The 19,042-nt window shown below is 46.5% G+C and overlaps 1 protein-coding gene across 1 annotated transcript in view; it reads left to right on the top strand.

Moving 5' to 3' along the window:
* Nucleotides 1-17,251, top strand: part of SVIP (small VCP interacting protein) — a 128,151-nt gene extending 110,900 nt beyond the window's left edge. Inside the window, exon 4 of the mRNA XM_069623498.1 lies at nt 13,238-17,251. Coding sequence (XP_069479599.1) covers nt 13,238-13,252 — 15 coding nt within the window. The 3' untranslated portion in view covers nt 13,253-17,251. The remainder of the gene's footprint in view (nt 1-13,237) is intronic.
* Nucleotides 17,252-19,042: the final 1,791 nt, after the last annotated feature.

The following is a 19,042-nucleotide window of genomic DNA, read 5'->3' as shown; positions in this document are numbered from 1 at the left end:
CGTTGGCAGGAGAAGATACACAGTTAAGAGCGATACTTAGGACCCATTGGGAATTGGTGGGGCTAGTAACGTTAGGAGACGTCTGGCAGATGGGGGCCATTTTGGATTTTGAGACCCTTGGGGTGGAGACAGGATTGCATGCGCGCCAGTACATCACATACTACAGAATTGTGCAGAGAATCCGGGAAACGTGGCCTGAAACTGTGTTAGGAGAAGAACCAGATACCATCATAGAAACAATATATGATATATCGGATGGAGGGCATGAGATTTCTAGGCTGTATGAGATGGTGATGTCTAAGGTTGGGAAGGACCTGACGCAGCTGAGACTAGATTGGGAGGTGGAGGTGGGAACCCTGATAGAGGATGGGATGTGGGAACGGGCACTGGGACACCATAAGAAGGTGTCAAGGAATGCTAGACTAAAACAAATACAACTATATATAACACACAGAGCATATATGACGCCTATGAGGATATCCAAGTTTGAGAACGCTGGACGACAAGCATGTCCCAAATGTGACGAGGAGAACGCCGATATGACACATATGTTTTGGTCATGCCCAGTAATTGAGCGTTTCTGGGGAGAAGTGGCACAAAAGCTAGCCGAGAAAGGGGTCACGTTGATCATAGACACAGCTTGGGCCTGTTTGCTGGGAGAGTTCCCCAGATCATCAAAACTCAAGCATGTTGATAAACTGAAAGATCTAGCATATGTGCTTGCTAAACGGAGGATTGCCATGGGATGGAAGACTTGTCACAGGCCACGGGTGGAGGTGTGGTGGAAGGAGCTACAGAAATGGGCACAGGCAGAAACAATGGTATGGCAAGAGTCGAACACTGTAGGGGGGGAAGAAGAGACCCTGATGGCATGGAAATCATTAATAGCTGAATTGTTTGGAGCAATACAAGATCTGACCGAATCTGCAGGAGGCGAGACCCCGCCGCATGCGGCAGACACGGAGAACGATGAACAGACAGGCTCATGAAGGGGGAGGGGGAGGGGAGAAGCAGTGGCTAAGATTAAATAATTAATATGACTATTTTGTTGCAAAAAGCACTGCGTGTTTGGTTGTATTGTGGTTTTGTATTGTTTGATTAAAATTAATAAAATTGTTTTTAAAAAAAAACATCTTCTCCAGCATGGGGTCTGGCATGGATTCACAGGTTCATGAATATTCCCGTCGTCAGGCTGGGAATCCTCAGTAAAGAAAAAATCAGTTTTAGTTTCATTTCTGAACTGTCCCCGGTCAATGACTGCCCTCTACCTATGCCCCTCCTCTGGCAGCCATCTTCAGATATTTACCGCACGTTCAAGTGTTGGTAGTCCTTGTGCTTAGCTCTCATGCTTTTACTGCATTTTTACACTTTTTGGAAGAGTTTTACTCTATTTTTTGATCCATTGAGCCTGTGCGCTCCATCGATCATCCTTCCGACTAACAGGGACCTGTTTTTCAGATTCTTCAGTACCCCTCAAGGGAAGATTTCATTGCGTTTCTTCATGGATGCTTCCAGAAGATTTTTCAAGCCTATGCCGTGTGAACCATGTCGGACGAGAAGGATTCCACCCCCCTTTTTCATACTTTGCTCTGACTGCGGCTTACAGAATGTTTTCATGGACAAACATTCCCAGTTCCTTTCCTGCCGGTGCCCGACACACAAGGAGCAAGATTGTGCTTTTTGCCATGAATTCTCGACACGCACGTTGAAGGATCGGCATAAGCGGCTGAATGAGTGACTGCAGACCAAGGCTGCTGCACTGGGTGGGTCCCAGGAGCATACCCCTTTCTGATCTGGGAAAGCTGAGCAGGCTTGCAACTCCCGCAGAGTTCCAACAAAAGGCTAGGCACTGCGAGTCCGCTACCGTCGGGAGCGCCGTTGCAGCGTGCTCCTCAGCAGCCAGGGCGCGTTCTGCATCTCCTGTTGCATCGATCTCCAGCCAACACTCCGGATCTTGTCCAAGAGGAATTCAGATCACCTGAGCAAGCTGAAGGTGGCCCCAGAGATGACCAAGTAGAAGTCCAAACCGAGTACGGCGTCCAGCTTTCCCTCGACGGAGAAGGCCCCGAAGGAGAAGGCCCAAGTGCACCAGATGAAGACTGCTCCCTCCATCAAGGTGGTGCTAGTATCCTTCTTGTAGGCCCTGGGGGAATACCCGGAGGGCGCCTCTCTGAAGGCAAGAGTGTCCCTCCCACCCAGGAGGGAAACTGCGTTCCAGCCCATTGAGAAGACCCCAGAGAAGAAGATACTGGTCATGTCCTCTCTGGACGCGAACAAAGGGGAGGGGAGCAAAGAAGTCCTCTAGGGCACGGATATCTCCTCTGTGGAGGAAGAGGAACTCTTCTACCTTCAGACCATCCAGGAGGTCGGTGACGACAAGGGAAATGTTAGGTTCACGCCCTATGATGAGGGCACCGACGAAGGTGATGAGGGCGACGGGGATACTGTCGAAGAAGGGACTCTAGACGAGGAGGCCCTGTGCCCCAGCTGACTCCTGCACCGCAGCTTCCTCCCAGAGATCTGTCGGTGGACATTCTGCAAACCCTCCATACCATTGTACCATATCTGAGATACAGAAGAAGATGCTGGCGACGCCTCCTCCCGTTCTCCCAGCTGATCTGGTGCCTTCCACCCCACTGACGATGGGGGATCCTCCTTCCAAGCAGAGGAAAAGACACCCGATGCCTCCTTGCTGCCCGTTGCCTCCATCTCCTGTGCCCCTCCACTGGTGAGACGGGGTCAGACACAGGGACGACGACTGGCACGGGTGACGATGGTGGGATGGGGAACATCCCGTCGCCTCCTCTGAGATCCTCCCCGCTGAACGAGAGTGGCTTGTTCCATGCAATGATATCCAGAGCTTAAGAGCTCTACCAGCTAGCATCAGAGAAGGAGGGTTTCTTGTATCAACGCTGCAAAGCGAAGAGAAAGACCATTCTGTCAGTCCCACTCTTGTATGACATTTGGGATGAAGGACTGGCGCTCATGAAGAACCCTTACACGGCCCCAGTGGACCGCCTAGAGAAGAAATATAGGGAGCCGGACTCTGTGTCCAAGTGCTTCCGGGTCCCAACAGTCACCGGACTCGGTGGTCTCTGCAGCAGCCAATAGGTATTGGGCTCTTCATCTTCGGCAGTGTCCATCCCTCTGGACAACAAGGGGAAGAAATTGGATGCGATGGGTCGTTGAATGATCTACTCTGCAGCGACGACCATCAATGCCGCCCTCGCTATCATAGCGAGCGCTACAACCGGGAGCTGTGGTTCAAGCTCGCACCTCTGCTGGACTTCTTCCCCGACGACAAGAGGTCAGAAGCGTTGGAGATTCTGCAAGAGGGTGAGGTGGAGTCGGACCACGCCATCACAGTGGCCACAGACATCGCCGACGTGTGTTTCTGCCAGATGGGCAACAGCATTTGCCTTCGTCGCCGTGGCTGGCTCAAGGCCACCAACTTTCGACAGGAGGTCCAGACAAGAGTTTTGGACATGCCCTTTGACGGAGACAATCTTTTCGGTAAGGCTGTAGATGAGTCTCTACAAGCCATCAAGGTGGACACGGAGACGGCACGTGCCTTGGGCACGCTACAGCAGTGACAGGCGTCCTTTCGGTCCTCAGGAGGCAAGTCGCCACATTCTTTGAAGGTTTACGGTGGGGGCTCCTCTTCATACCGCCAACCCTCCTGATCCCCGGCACGAGAGACCAACAAGGGCCGGTGGGAGGCCATCTGGCGACCTTCGTCAGCATATGGAACACCATCTCCACTGACCGTTGGGTGCTGCACGCACTCGCCCACGGACACACTCAAGAGTTCCAACGGAAGTGACCCCAAATACCACCAGTGGCCTGGCAGGAAAACCACATCCCTCATCTGCTGTTGAAGGTTCGGGCCATGCTAAAGAAAGGGGCGATAGAGCTCGTCCCAAAGCGACTTCGGGGCTCCGGAGTTTATTTAAGGTACTTCCAAGTGCGAAAGAACACCAGGGGATGGAGACCCATTCTTGACCTACAACGACTAAACAAATACATCAAGTCCTAAAGGTTCCGTATGGTCACGCTTCAACACGTGCTCGAACAGCTAGAAGAGGGAGACTTTTTGTCGTCGTTGGACCTGGAGGATTCGTGCTTCCACATTCCCATTCACAAGGGACACTGCAAGTTTCTGCGCTTCGTCGTTCCGGGGAAGCATTATCAATTCAGGGCTCTACCTTTCGGATTGAAGTCAGCGCCCAAAGTCTTAACCAAGTGCCTGGCGCCGGTAGCAGCCCACTTACGACTACAAGGGATCCACATCTACCCTTACTTGGACAACTGGCTCATCCAGGCCAGATAAAGAGACCTCGCCGTTGATCACACAGCGAGGACCGTCCGCCTACTGACGTATCTGGGGTTCTGGGTGAACTATGCAAAGTCCTGTTTAACTCCAATGTAGGACTGGGATCCCGACACAACACAGTGTCATGTCTGGCGTCACCGTCGGAGGAGAGAGTAGCGGCCATGCTGGGCAAGGTGCATCGGCTGCTCGCTCTGAAGATCGCCACAGTGAGGGCCATCAAGTCTCGGCTCGGCATGATATTGTCATGCATTTATCTCATCTGACTATGCAGGTTACGGATGCGCCCACTGCAAGAGTTCCTCGATGCCCGTTGGATTCGGGTGTCCGGAAGCTCCCAGGACAAGATCGCGCTCAACGAGGGGTTCCATCTAGCGATAAGGTGGTGGGGTGTGTGCTCTCTTCTGATCAGAGGCGCGAATTTCCAGGCCCCAACCCACCATTATACGGTAACGACTGACGCTTCTCCTCCGGAAGTCTCCATGCCAGAGGCCTGTGGCTGCCGGAGGAGAAGACGTTGCACATCAACGTTCTGGAGCTACAGGCAGTGTTTTGGGCACTCAAATCGTTCCTGCCGTCCCTCAAAGGCAAGGTGGTGCGGGACTAACACCACTACAATGTTTTACATCAGGAAACATGAGGGCACCAGATCCCCAGCGCTCTCCCAAGAAGCGCAGGACTTATGGCATTGGGCCGTCGCTCAGGGGATGTTCCTCATCTCGTTTCATCTGGCAGGTGGCAGGAGTAAAGAACACTGTCGCCGACTCTCTGAGCAGGGAGCTCTGCTCTTGCCACAAATGGGAACTTCGACAGGACTTGGTGGAGGATGAGTTCTGCAAATAGGGCCATTCCCAGAACGACTTGTGTGCGTTGGCGTCCAACATCAAGTGCCGGAGGTTTGCCAGCAGGTTTCCTCAACAGGGGATCATGGGGGACGCATTCTCATTCCCTTGGGAACGCCTCTTTCTGTATGCGTTCCCTCTGTTGCTACTTCGAGTCATCAGTCAACTCAAACGGTGCCAGATAATCCTTGTCGCACCTGAGTGGCCGAGGCAGATCTGGTACCTGGAACTTCTCAGCTTGTCGGCGTCTCCACCAATCAAGCTGCCAGTGGTTGCTTATCTTCTCACCAGGGAAGGAGGCGCGATTCTTCACCACAATCCAGGGTCCCTGAACCTGAGGGCCCGGCTCCAGCAGTGTTAGAATTTGGTGGCTACGATCTCCTGGCAGACTGCAAGGAAGTTCTCGGCAAGGCTAGAGCATCATCTACTTTGAAATGCTATGGGCTCAAATGGAAGAGATTTGCTATTTGGTGCCGTTCCCAGAAAATCGACCCGCTGAGGGTCAAAGCCACTCGGGTACTTCCATATTTCTCTTTCTCCGAACTCAACCTGATCTTTGTGCCTTCATGTTCAAAGGAGAGGGAGAGGGAGAAGGAGAGGGAGAAGGGGTAACCCTATCTATAGCGAGTGTCCCGTTCCTTCAACCATTTCGTGAGGGGTCCACACATTCTCCTGAGAGCTAGGGTCAGGGAGGACAGGTCTTGGTATATCGTTATTTGTGCTCCTCCTAGGGGGTTAGCCCCCCCCCTCGCTTTCTCCAACACCCTGGCCTTGTCTTGGTACTGGTGAAACCGGGCGAGGACTGACCTTGGACTTCTGGGGGTGCCACTGGCTCGATGGATGCGTTCTGTTGTGGGTTCGTCGATGGCTTCATCTGCTACTAGCAGCTTTATGATGTCGTGAAGCGTTTTTTGAGGTCTTCTGTTTCCCCTTCGTGGTCTGGGGAAAAAAGCGTAAATTGTTTATCCTTTCACGATTTTCCATTTTAAGTTTGAACTCTTCTTCACTCTGTTCTAAGTCTGTTATTCTGTGTGCCAGCTGTGTCTCTAAAGTGTCTACCGAGGCTTGATTGTTCTCAACTCCTTGCAGCCTTCTATGTTGTCTAGGCGTTGTGTGAGTTTATCAATTTTCCCGCCTATATTGGCCCCCATGTTTTTTATCTCTGGCAGTAAGGCAGCAATGTCCCCTTTCGTGGCGGCAGTTTCAACATTCGAGCTTGCCGTGGATGCCATTCTGGGGCTAGCGGTGTAGTGAGTTGTTGGAGCGTATGCGTAGATGGCGAGCTTCTGTTGCACATTCATACACCTTAGTCGCCCCCTTTAGTGGCCTCTTCAGGGCTCTGAGTGGTGCAGGTTTGAGGGCTGATGAGCTGGAGTCATTGAGTAGGGGTAGCTCTGATTCCCAGTGTTCGCCGGGTTCAGTTCCTCTCGCTATCCTTCTCTATCACTCGACCTATGGTCTGGCCGTGGAGATTGTGGTGCGTTATTACTTGGTCGCTGAGCTTGAAGCAAAATGGTCTGATTCTTGAATCTAGTACCTGGCGCCTGCACTCCTCTCACTTGTTTTCTTGTGGGACGTACTGTTGGGGGCAGGAAGGGCGTGTGGCGCACGGGACTGGCGCGCGCAGGCCTCGGCTTCGTTCTTGCCCGCTTGGGTAGAGCATGTATTCGCAATAGTTGGTGCGAGCTGTTCACTGAGGGTGCGTGTTCCACCTCAGACACGTCTTAGTTGCTTATGTGAGCTGTCGCAGTGGTGTAATATGGTGCAAGTGCTGGGCCAAAAGGTCTCCTGGTCCGCCTTCAATGCGCTCACTTGTGGTGTGGATGTTTTGTTTTCTAGACCTCAGTAGTTCTATCTGCAAATGTGGTGTTTGCTGCTGTAGGGCTCTTATTAATGTTTCTGGGTGTAGATTGTCAGTTTTCTTGGATCTGTGCTGTGCCGGGGGCATATTGTACTTTCATCCACGTGGCTTTATGGGGCAGTGTGTTCTATGCCTGAGCGAGCGGGGGCCAACAGCTGTCACTTACTGTGTTGCTGCAGGGTTGTGTGTGGACCTTCGGTCACGTTCCCAAGATTGTCATTCAGCAAACGGCTTTGGGTGTCTTTCCTCACGCCTCCCGGCGGAATGTGGATCGCAAGTCTCCCGGTCACTGACTCCTAGAGGGGGATTCCTCGCCGTCGCCAGAGACGTCCGTTCCAAAGGGGCCTTTCCAACCATACAGGGTAGATCTCGGGACCTGCAGGGTCCGTTACATGCACCGGAGCGCGGTCTCAGAGCTGTTGGGGGCGTATCTACTACCTGCTTTGTGCTCCCAGTCCGCCGTGGCAGGGTTGTCTGGAGATGGGTAGTAAATGGGGGGGGGGGGTACACCTTGTTGCGTGGGCATATTGTGGCCCCCCAGTCTCCGCTTCGGATGCAGGCCAACAAAAGGAGGTTTTTACTCTAAGGGTGAGGTCTTGTAGCCTGCTACTGGTGATCGTGGGCAGAATTGCAAAGAAGCAGGGGCCATTAAACTGTCATGTGGGCTGAAAAAGGTCCCTCAACTTGCCCCGCACCCCACACTGGGCCAAACTTGCCTGGTCTTACTGCAAATACTGTGTGCTGATAATGTTATGCACTGCCCTCCATTGTTGCTGTGTCCACCGACTCAGATGCTACACACGTGGGTGCTGGGCGGCTGCTGCGTGTCTCCTTGGCCGACCGCTCCTTGTCCTGTGCTAATGTAGAGGGCCCGTTATCTAGGCCCCATAGTGGGGGATTCCCCGCTCGTCAGCAAGGGCCGTGCTGCGTTTCTGGCCCGGATTAAAGTCTTTCACTGCACAAATATGCTGCTTGCATTCAGTACAAGTCCCGGCAGCAGGTCTGCAGCTGATTTCTCATCTCTGCTCTGCTGGTGAGGGACGCTTGGCTCCCTGCTGCTATCAAGCTGCTCCGCCTGGTTCTGCCGACTTGAGTGGGGCTCCACGTCCTCTGGCACTCGGGTATTACAGCTTCCGTTGGCTTGATTGCGCAGGCTTTGGGTGTCTTTACTCGCGCCTCTGGGTGGAATGTGGATCGCAAGTCTCCCGGTCACTGACTCCCAGAGGGGGATCCCTCGTCGTTGCTGGCGACGTCAGTTCCACAGGGCCTTTCCAACCATACGGGGTAGATGATCTTGGCACCTGCAGGGTCCGTTACATGCGCCAGAGCGCGGTCTCCTTGCTGTTGGGAGCGTATCTACTACCTTCTTCATGCTCTGGTCTGCCGTGGCAGGGTTGTCTGGAGCTGGGTTGTAAACACCCGCCGCAGGATGTTGCAGCTTGGGGGCGGCCTCGGATGTTTATCTTCGCCTCTATGTCTGCGCCAGAACTGGTTTCGGATGTAGGTGGGCCCTGCTCACACCGCAGCAATAGTCACCCGATGATTTTACGGGCATTGCGTGTGTGTCCGATTTTCTTCAACTTTTTTCCCATGTGGGGAGGGGGCTTCATGAAAGGTCGGATTGACTTTCCTCTTGTGGGGGGGTCTAATAGCGGGGGCTCATTCCACTTTCCATACATCAAGGAAGGAGCTTACACGGAGGAGGTGTACATCTGCGCGCCCCCTGCTGGCCAACCCTAGGGGCTGTGTTTTAACCTTTTTCCATGTGTGCTTGAGTGTGAATGAGTTCACTGAGAGAATGTTGAGGGAATGGGATTGTGTGTGAAGCCGGTTTCATTCCAGGCAGTTGGAGAATGTAAGACTCTGTGAAGGGTAACAGTGGGTCCCCTCTGGGTCTCTGCACCTTATCTAAGCTCCTATCTTGTTCACATCTTAATAAAAGGAACTTGTACCAACCTACAATATGTCTGGAAGATCCATAGTTACAACAGGATGCAGACGCAAGTTGTCACTACCCAATAAAGAAGGTCAGCATGAGGCTAAGTAGAATAGTGGCACTGCCCCCATACTCTCCATTGCTCCACATTGTTCCTTTACTCCAAAGACCTACTTTGGCACATGTGTTCAATTTATGAGGCAGCATTGTTTTCCACGGTTTACAGCCTCCCCTTTTTCAAAATGTCAGGATCAGTGAGTTATTGGCGTCCTCGTGAGTTGACATGGATTGTGTATCCTGATAAGCTGAGGTTGTATCTCTCCAAATTAAAAACTATTGAGTTGGTAAAATGAGTTTTGGATTACACTTATCACAGTTCCCTTCCAGCAGTGGTGTCCAACAAATCGAACATTTTCTTGAAATAAGGCAGTCTACCTTACCCCCAAATTAATATCTTGATGCATTGTGAGCCAGTTCCAATTTTGAAGAGATTTGGGGAATGTTTTGCAGATACTGTACATCCAACCTTAGACTTCACTTCTCAATCGTTCAAAAGACGGGGAGACCCAGAGTCTGCTGATATACTGCATACGCCTTCCTTGCTCCAAAGTGTAGGCGTTTGGATATCTGGATGTTACCAGTGTTATGCCAGACATGAATGTATGGGACCTAATTCCAGTGTGGCTGCAGCATTCCTGCAGTTGCAAGACGGAAAATTCCTGGGTTCTGAGGTTTACACCAGATGTGCTAGGTTTTGTTAGAAATGGCCCAAAAAGGTATTTTCCCATGCTTGTATATCTTTAGTACTATGTTGGGTCAGATGTCCTGTCATAGAATTCCTCCCGGATTGGATAGGTTATAATTTTTTGCATGTTGTTTTTAGGGTACTCTGTTTTGATCTGAGATTATACCGAAACGTTAGTAGGATGAAGTGATGCACCCCACTGCGATGAACACTGAAATGAAAACATTTAACATTGACATTTTGCAATTCTTTGCACTCTCACTGTTCCACTACCACTTATATCTTTCATATGAAAGGATGGATATATCTATTCATTCACGGGTGGGGGCGGGGGATCAGACAAATGCATTTTATCCATCCTTGGCGGTGGGGGGGGTTGGTTTTAGGGGGCAGGCCATTTGCCAGTAGGCTGCCCATTCCTCTCTGTGGTGCTGTTGACAAGGAGTTGCCCAATTTCGGCAGAATGTGTGATGTGCATGAACATGCAGTATGAACTATAACTTTCAGTGTGTTTGAGGGGTCCTCTGCACTACAGTTGGGCCAAAAACAGGCTTGGCCTAGTGGCTGGTCCTCAGCCTCAATGTACCCATTGAGGAGGTATGCGGTTCCTGGGTTGGGTTACAGGATTATTCTCACTGACAATTAGACTTATACATTTTACCCAAGAGGACCACCAACAACTGCCAAGCCAACAGGCTACTGGTGTAGGTGTTACGGAGACCTCATCAAATGAATGTGTAACAGTCATGGTGGAACCCTGTCACTTATTGTGGCATGCTGTTTGTTGAGTGCAACACAATACAACCTGTATTACATCCAAAGATTGTAAACCCATATATTCCTGCATGAAACCAGGGCATCCGCATGTAAAACTCTCAAATGAAGTTTTATCGATAAGTAATCAAGGTATTTTTTTACGGCTGTGTCCGAGTTGGCGGGTGTGGACCGTCTTCAGTGTTGGATTATTGCCCTACCAAGCTGCTAATGGTGACGTTAGTCTGACTTTTGCATTGTTGCATGGTTGGTTGTCGTGCATTGGCACTTAAGTTACCTTTTTTTTAATTTATGTTGTGCGTTCTCACTTATGCCTGGTGCACGCACTCTTTTATTATTATTTTGTAAATGTTTTGGTCTAATGATAGCCTTACATGCACGTCTTGGTCCCCAAACATTCAGTTGTGCTGGATTTTCAGTTTGTCACATGGTAGTATCGTATTCCTTTCATTTGTCATTTCGGGCCTATGCTATGATTAAGTAGACCACCTGCGGAAAGAGAACTTAATGTCATCTGCAGTGCGGGCTGGCATAACAAAGATGCAATGCTTTGTCCTCCTGGCCCTAGTTTCAATTATATGACATGGCCAAGACTGGCCAAAAGAACAATGGAGTCGGGCTTTGGAACAGGGTCCCCAATAGCAATGGGCTGTTAGTGTTATTTCTTGGTGGTAGGTTTTGGTGCTATTTTTTTGTGGTATTTCTGTAGTATAGTGGTGAGACTAGAATATAGGGAACTGCCTGGTGATGTTTTTATAACGGGGTTACTAACGGTAAATCAAGACTGGACTTTGTACACTCTAGAATGTATTATGTATTTTATTTGCAATACCCGGTTATGCCCTTTTGGCGGTATCTCAGAACACATTTACCATGTAAACGAAATATGAACATTCATTCAGAGCCTCTTGGAGGAACACAATTTACAATTACCATCTTTGCTTTGTATTTACCCAGACACGGCAATATAAATTTACCATTTGCTTTATATCCGTCTGAATACCAACACAAGGAACCAGACCACATCATAAAAAGAACAAGGCTAACTTACTCTTTTTGCAATCACTTTATAAGTAATTGACATTCATGAATAAAACAAAACCTTTCATGTAATGCACAGAAGAGATATGTACCTTTGTTCACTTGCCCATGCTGATTTCACAATCTGTTAAAATTATGCAATGCATTTACAATTCCAGCAGCAGCAATATTTAGCACACATTTTGCTCTCTCCCACTCCAGGCGATGATCCCTCGAAGTTCAGAGAATTATTGTAGCCCTCTCTCTCACCTCTAACTTGGCAGTGAACACTATGCAACAATCTTGAGACACATATCCCCGAGAGCAGTAATTTCTATCCTTTGCAATATTTTTGTTGGCTACTGATTTTGCATTGGGAAATGCACTTCACTTCAGTAGAATGGGGAACTAATAGACTTTGTGATCTGTAGAAACCCATGCAAAAAGAATCGATATCTACATTTGTGGTTTTAAAACTACGTACACCTCAATTATACTTGTTATGCTCGCCTAGAGGATGTCTGGTTCAGCGTGTGCCTGGACACCACAAGGTAGGGATTCCCCCTCAGATCGGCTGTTGCGAGACACCCCAACAGCAGCCCTCTGGACAGCACTCGCGCTGGGTCTTCCTTTATCTGCCTTCTCCCCTTCGTGCTTAAGACAGCTTAGTCCACACTCTTCCGAGAGATAGCCCGCACACCGCCAGCAAGTGCCCCATGCTCCAAAAGACAGCCCAGGAAGCACAACCCATTCGACATCACTGCACAACCCTTTTTAACAAACCCCTGGAGATCTGCCCCTGATGTATGTTCCCTTAAAGAAAATGTAAGAAGAGCCTTCCTCCGATAGTGACATCATGTGCTAATCAAAAACCACCTTCTTTTGGAAAGTTCCAAAGAAAGATGTGTTCTGCTTGCCACTTCTGACCGTGATCCAGGCTGCAGCAACTGATGCAAATAGCTACATCTCTGTGCTGGTTTCCTGCTCTGAAAGTCTTTTAAACAATAATCTAGATTTGAGCAAACCGTATTTCACATTCCACAATTCTAATTTGTCACATCTTCATTCAAACACAGCGCAGCCTTAAGTCTGCATGTTTTATTTATTGCATTTCCAAGCTAACCTTGCACAGCCCAAATGCCTTGCACATTCAGTTTATCAATCTGTACCAAAATGATATACATATCATGGACTGATCTACCCTGAATGTTAATAGGGATTTATATGCCTTAGTGTATGTTAATCTCATGCCTTTCAGTGCAACTTGGGCCATAATTGTTTTGTAGTGGTGCAAAATGATAACATCATGTTATGCAATGCCAAATTCAAAACCTTCATTTTTCTGGCATGTGCTTTGTGCATTCACAATACTGGATTCAGCCCAGAACCTCACACCCCTGAGTCTCACACATGAGTCTCACACTCTTGTTCACAAATAGGGCCAGTCTTTATCCTTGTTGAAATGTGGAGTCTGAGATAAAATTCGGCGTCTCCTCTCTCCCTACAGAGCCTTTTGGCCCACTAAACATCATGCTCAGTAATGGAGAAATTTGGCAGGGAAATCTGCTGTGTCCATCATACAAACTTCATAATATCATTCTTGCTAAGTATAATCCTTTCAGGCTTAATTTACAGTAATATCCCTTCTTTGATAAACGACTGTGTTTTATGCTTGAACAGTAAAAAAAAACTTCAGTTGTTTAAAATGTATTTCTTATTTTTTTTCTAGTGGCAGGTTGGTTAACATTGAGCAATTGCTGTACCAGTCGAAGGATAATGGAAGAATATTGGAAATGTTACTCGGAACATGCCAGTACTGCTGCGGCTGATGGATACGATTGCTCTCCAGAGTGTGGGTAGCATTTTTGTGTGCATAGAGGAACTGCAGATGGAAATATGTCCAGCTGCTACCCCTGTGCTCCGAAGTAGTGAACATTTCTGCTAAACTTTTGAATGTATAACAAAAAGATCAGAAATCACGCTTGAGGGAGGGGGGGCGTCATAGGGCAGTGAGGCAGTGCAAATTCCTGTCCTCATACATGTTATACAGGGTTGATGCTTTGAGCAGTGTTTTAAAGAATATGTTTGGAATATAGCTCTACACTGTTATATATATATATATATATATATATATATATATATATATATATTTATTTATTTTACACTGAAAGGGAGCGTAATGTTCCAAAATATTTATCTTAAGTGCAAGACTAGTTGGGGCACCCATTATTTCCTATGGGAATTGAGACACATCTACACCCTTCGTACTTCTGGTGTTAATTTATCAGCAAGAATGGCTTTATTTAAAATCCTTGATTGTTTGTAAACATTGATAAGAGCTGTATGGAACTTATTGTACAATACTGCTGGCTTTCCATAGTTGTAGCAACGTACGTGTTATTTTAAGCTGCGCAGTGTAACTGGTGCTTTGTTCAAAGTCAAAGAACTGCCGAGGTTTGCTAGATAATTGTGTACATTTTTAGCAAAGGTTGTGTTAATCTCAATTTCAAACCTTCAGCCGTTTTACAAGGAAACGGGTGTGAAGTTAATGGGCGTATGATCCATTTCTTGTAATGTGATTTTAGGGTATGAAGAATTACATTGTATTTGTCTTCAGTACCGAATGAATGTTATATGCTCATATTAACATTAGTAGCTATTCTGCTCTCCTTGTATACCACTAGAGGGCAGCATTACATTGCAGGTGAAGCCATTGCTTCAAAGTCGGCCATTATTTGCTGTTTACCGGTTTGTTGGTCAAAAAGAGATGGTTTCCTCAATATTGTAATAACACTGTGACTGTTTTGTTCTGGATTTTTCATTCACACGCGTCGGCCATTATTTGCTGTTTACCGGTTTGTTGGTCAAAAAGAGATGGTTTCCTCAATATTGTAATAACACTGTGACTGTTTTGTTCTGGATTTTTCATTCACACGCTTTCTCCAATAATCCTCACACATCTTTGATTTGTATATTTATAATGACTGTGTCCCTGTAGTTATTACAGTTCTGTACTTATTGAAAGTGGTCATGGTTTATTTAGTTTTCTGAAAGGAAATTCTTTTGTGCCAAAATTCACTAAGACTTAACGACTAGCAAGGTACAGTTATTTTTCAAGATTTGACCACATTCACATATCGGTTCTGGATAATTTTTGTATTCCTTCATATTGGATCCTTTCAGAAGGAGAGTGAAACCTTGTGCTGCTGTAAAACATAAATACTAATGTTCCAGTAACTTGCAATACACTCGGATGTAATCAGTCCCAATCTGCTTTTACTTCAGTGCGCCCTCTGAATGGATCGCACAATATGGAATGTTCTTACATAAGTGTCAAACTATTCAGACTGAAGATAACCTGTAAATTGACAGTACACTACTGAAATGGGTGTTTCGAGAGTTAGACAAATGTTGGAACAGATTGTACATACAATGGGCTAAATCACATCACATGTGCCATGAATAATATACGGTCAAATATGTTCCTTGGATGCTGTCTGTAACGCACTTCCTCTTGTGTGAATGTGGCCTTGGCTGCTGCTTTAAGGTTATGCTCTCAGAAGCCCATCCTCCCTTGCCTCTGCTGAAAGGTTCAGTGGTGAGAAGGGTTGATGTGACAGAAGACTCAATTTTAAAGGTAAACGGATTGGTGTTGCAGCACAGGCACTGGGGCAGCTGCAGTTCAGGCCACTGCCTGTTTCCAGTGGTAACCCCCACCATGCTTCCCACCATTGAAATAAGGTGCAGCGACTTTGCACCCTGAATGCTGTCCCTTAGTCTTTTATAGATTGTAAACCTCCACTGATGGCCCCTAAAGATTGTAAAGATATGCTCAACATCATCTAAAATGTGCCCCCTCCAGATGTCCTATATGCCCACCTGCACATTTACCCTGGATCTGCTTCTGAGCAAGTGAGATCTTCCTTCCACAGAAGGCCCATAAGAGATTGCAGTCTAAACATATGTTCAACCTCATCTAAAAAATGCCCTCGTCAGGTGCTGGATGTGTCCATATCATCTGCACATTTTCCATTGCTGTGGCTCAGAGCAAGTGAGACCCTCCTTCAACTCTGCTTACTGCTGCACCAAATGTGGTGTTAAATGGAGTCGAACAACATGTATGTTTGCGCTGTTTTTCAAACCAATGCCTTTTAATTAATGTGACTGCTGCAGTCATTAAAGTGAACTGCACTGCTTATCTCTGATTCAGGTCCTTGATGACAGGCTTTCAAGCTTATTTATCGCTCTTTGCTCAGAGCCTACTAATAAAACAATCCCAATGTTTTACTTCAAGAAACCCTTCAAGTACCTAGCTGCAGTTCTACAATAATAATTTCTGTAAAAATTGTAGACTATGTGCCCTGGTTATGTATGTTGTCTTATTTACCGGAGGCCTCATTTTTGCGACTTTAACCGTATTTTGTTTATTGGGTGGTGTAGTAGGCACCACATGCATACAGACTGCTTGCAGAACAATTGGGCTCAGAGGGAAACGGGCCAGCGTGCATGCTGGTGAACAACGATACATTCTTCTGATATTAAAAAAAAAATGCCTAAATGACCGTAACATTTTCCCGACTGGGTTGGACAGACCTTAGAATTTTTGCCCCGTTATCTTAACTTCCTACTATAGGCACATTTTTTTGTTGACGTAAATATCGGTCACATATTACCATCCTATGCCCTTTCTGGCCGCACCTCTCCCTTTCCTTTGCATCATTCCTGCTATGCCCAACTGGCTGTAATTAGCTATGAAGCAAGGACATAGCTCAATGATAACCATCTTGTGGTTTTGGTTGATAGGTGACAATTTAGCCAACTTTTGGTATGGCTAGTGGCAGATTGAATTCTACTTTTTTATGTGCCTGTTTTGGGTTTGTTGATTTGAAAGATTGTTATCATACACACAGCTGTTAACTTCATTGCTGTATTCTGTCCTGTTTCTGGAATGCCCTCCGGATGCTGTACTGATGGTGAAGTAAATCTTGATCTGCCTCGGTCATTGGTTAACTTGGCGGGAAGTGTAATGCTTGTTGCTGCTAAAATGAAGGATTTCATTAGTAAGGTTTTTTTTTAAGTGCTCAGAAATACCCCAGTCAATAATTGGTTAATTATGAAGTGCATTTAGCATATGATTGTACCACCTGCCAAGCTACCTTGCACATGGTGACTTACTGGGCTTTTGAATGCTTTATTGGGGCTTATTGAGCGTGCCCTTAACATAAAGCAGCCTAAATCTATTAGATTTACCATGTTTTCAGCGTAATTAATGAAGTTTAAACAATTTGTTCTGCTTGGCATTTCATTCTCAAATTGCATGAAGGTAAAAACATAAACATGTTAGTGAAAATATAATCCCGGAATTCCCAAAGCGTGGCTCTTTACCATATTGTTGCAGATGTGTAATATTTTTAAACTGATGCTCCAGAACTTGATTGCCAACTTGCAACTTCTAGAATATTACTCTTTTATGCCCACTCAAAATGTATTTTCTTTTCTTCATGTTAAGTTAATAATTGAAACCGTGCATCTCTTCACCACAGGATAATTTACCCAGTGCCACTGGTACTTTGTCAGCTTTAAATAATTTATGTATGTACTTGTTGGTGGCAACATTCTTTTATTGTTTATATAATAATTACTTATGAAATATTGTAAGGCATTCTGTATAAAGGCTCAGTATGTGATTATTTGCTCTGAATGTAACGTATATATAATTAAAACAGAACATGCTTTATCATTACGAATCCCTATTCTTAATCTTGTACTAAATTTGAACGGTGTCTTTATTTTTTACCTGGTGATCAACAAGAAACCTGCACATAGTTCCAAACAGGGAGGGGTGGGGGGTATCTGTGTGTGTGTGTGTGTGGATGTGTGGATGTGTGTGTGTGTGTAGACAGATTGATTAGAGCAATGCAGGGTTTATGGGGGCGCTTGTTGGTTAAGCGCACTCTTCAATACTTGTTGTGAAAGTCAGATACAATAACATGCAACATTTTTAAACTAACAGTAGTAACCGAACAGCCTGTTGTATTTTCTACACTGATTGGGGCGGAGTGTGAGCTTGGCTTCAGAATTACTTCACTTGACCTTGGAAATAGATGCAGCGTCTGGGAGTATGCTTTCCCTTGCAACTTCCCTCTTGTCCAGCTTCAAAGTCTCTTACACCTTCCACCTTTTCTGGTCACATGACATTCATTCTGAATAATATTTTTGTGTGCCCACAGTATCACCCTTTGCACGTATTGCGCAACCATATTTATTTCAAAGCAAATTCATGCATGTCATTGCCTGTGCAATGATGGTTTATTCATAGGAACCTTGACAATGTGGATTGACCTTCATTAATGCCTTAACACAAAGATAACACATGTATTATCATCAGGGCATACATTTCTACAATGATCTCATTGTCCTTGTCAAAATTATCATCATGGCGGTAGAAACCTTTATTTTCCAGAGTTACATAGCTTATACATGAACTGATCCTTTAAAAGTACATTGTCTGCAGCAACAATACACCACAATATTCATTATTATTTCTATTATCATTATGTGGTTCCTAAGGAGTGCAATGGGATATTAATTATTCCTTCTACAGCTAAAAATAGCAACAAAAATAAGTCTGAAGCAGTGAACCTGGTGACAGACTGTTCTCCAGTTTCAGCATTATTCAAACCAACAGTATTTTATGTTCTCTCATAAGGAGTGATTGTGCAGCTTTGATATGATATGGCATTTATAACGCGTCTATACACAAGTGTTTAAAGGGACTGTGACACAGAGTGTCCACGCAAGTTGCGGAAGGGCCTCTCTCTGTATACCAACAGAGAAGGGGTCCCTTATACGTGCACCAGCCTGTGGGAGGCAACGAGAATGGAAGATCTCCGGTGGCGGGCGACACCAACTCCATTCCCCTTTCTGCCACAGTCTCTACAAGACACAGAAGAACTCTGGTGACCACTCGGACCACGGGGGACATCCACTCCATCCCCATTGATTTGATTGTATTTGTATAGCGCCTATACAGTGTTTCAAAGCGCTTCAAGGAGGGAGGGAACATTGGAGGATACAGTTACATTTTTACAAGTCCTTGAAACATTCAGAATGTGAAAAATAACTATCTTAATCAATCTGGCGACATTTCAGATAGTGCAAGTGGATGGAACAATAAAGGAAGCTGGGAGTGGGGAACAGGGGGGGGGGGAATGGAACACAACAAGCGGTTACATTACTATGCCAGACGACAATTGATGTAGTGCAGAATATTCACAAGAGGACTGGGGGAAGGGGGACATACGAGTGAGGGAGAAGGAGAGGAACAGAACAAGCGACAAAACAAGCGACAAAACATACTAGGTCAGATGATGGTTCAGAATAGTGCTGGAGGGGGAAGTGGGAGGAGAAGACAGGAGGGAAGGGGGAAGACAAACAAGCTGCTATCACAAAGTCAAGCGACAATGATAGAGTAAGTGCTAAGAACAAAGGAGGGGAGGAGTTGAAGGAGGATGAGAAAAACAGGAGGCTACAG

The sequence above is a fragment of the Ambystoma mexicanum genome, chromosome 11 (assembly GCF_040938575.1).
Source record: "Ambystoma mexicanum isolate Mex_15411 chromosome 11, UKY_AmexF1_1, whole genome shotgun sequence".
Lineage (NCBI taxonomy): Eukaryota > Metazoa > Chordata > Amphibia > Caudata > Ambystomatidae > Ambystoma > Ambystoma mexicanum.
The sequence above is the reverse complement of the archived record's forward strand: the minus strand, read 5'-3'. Positions and strand labels throughout refer to the sequence as shown.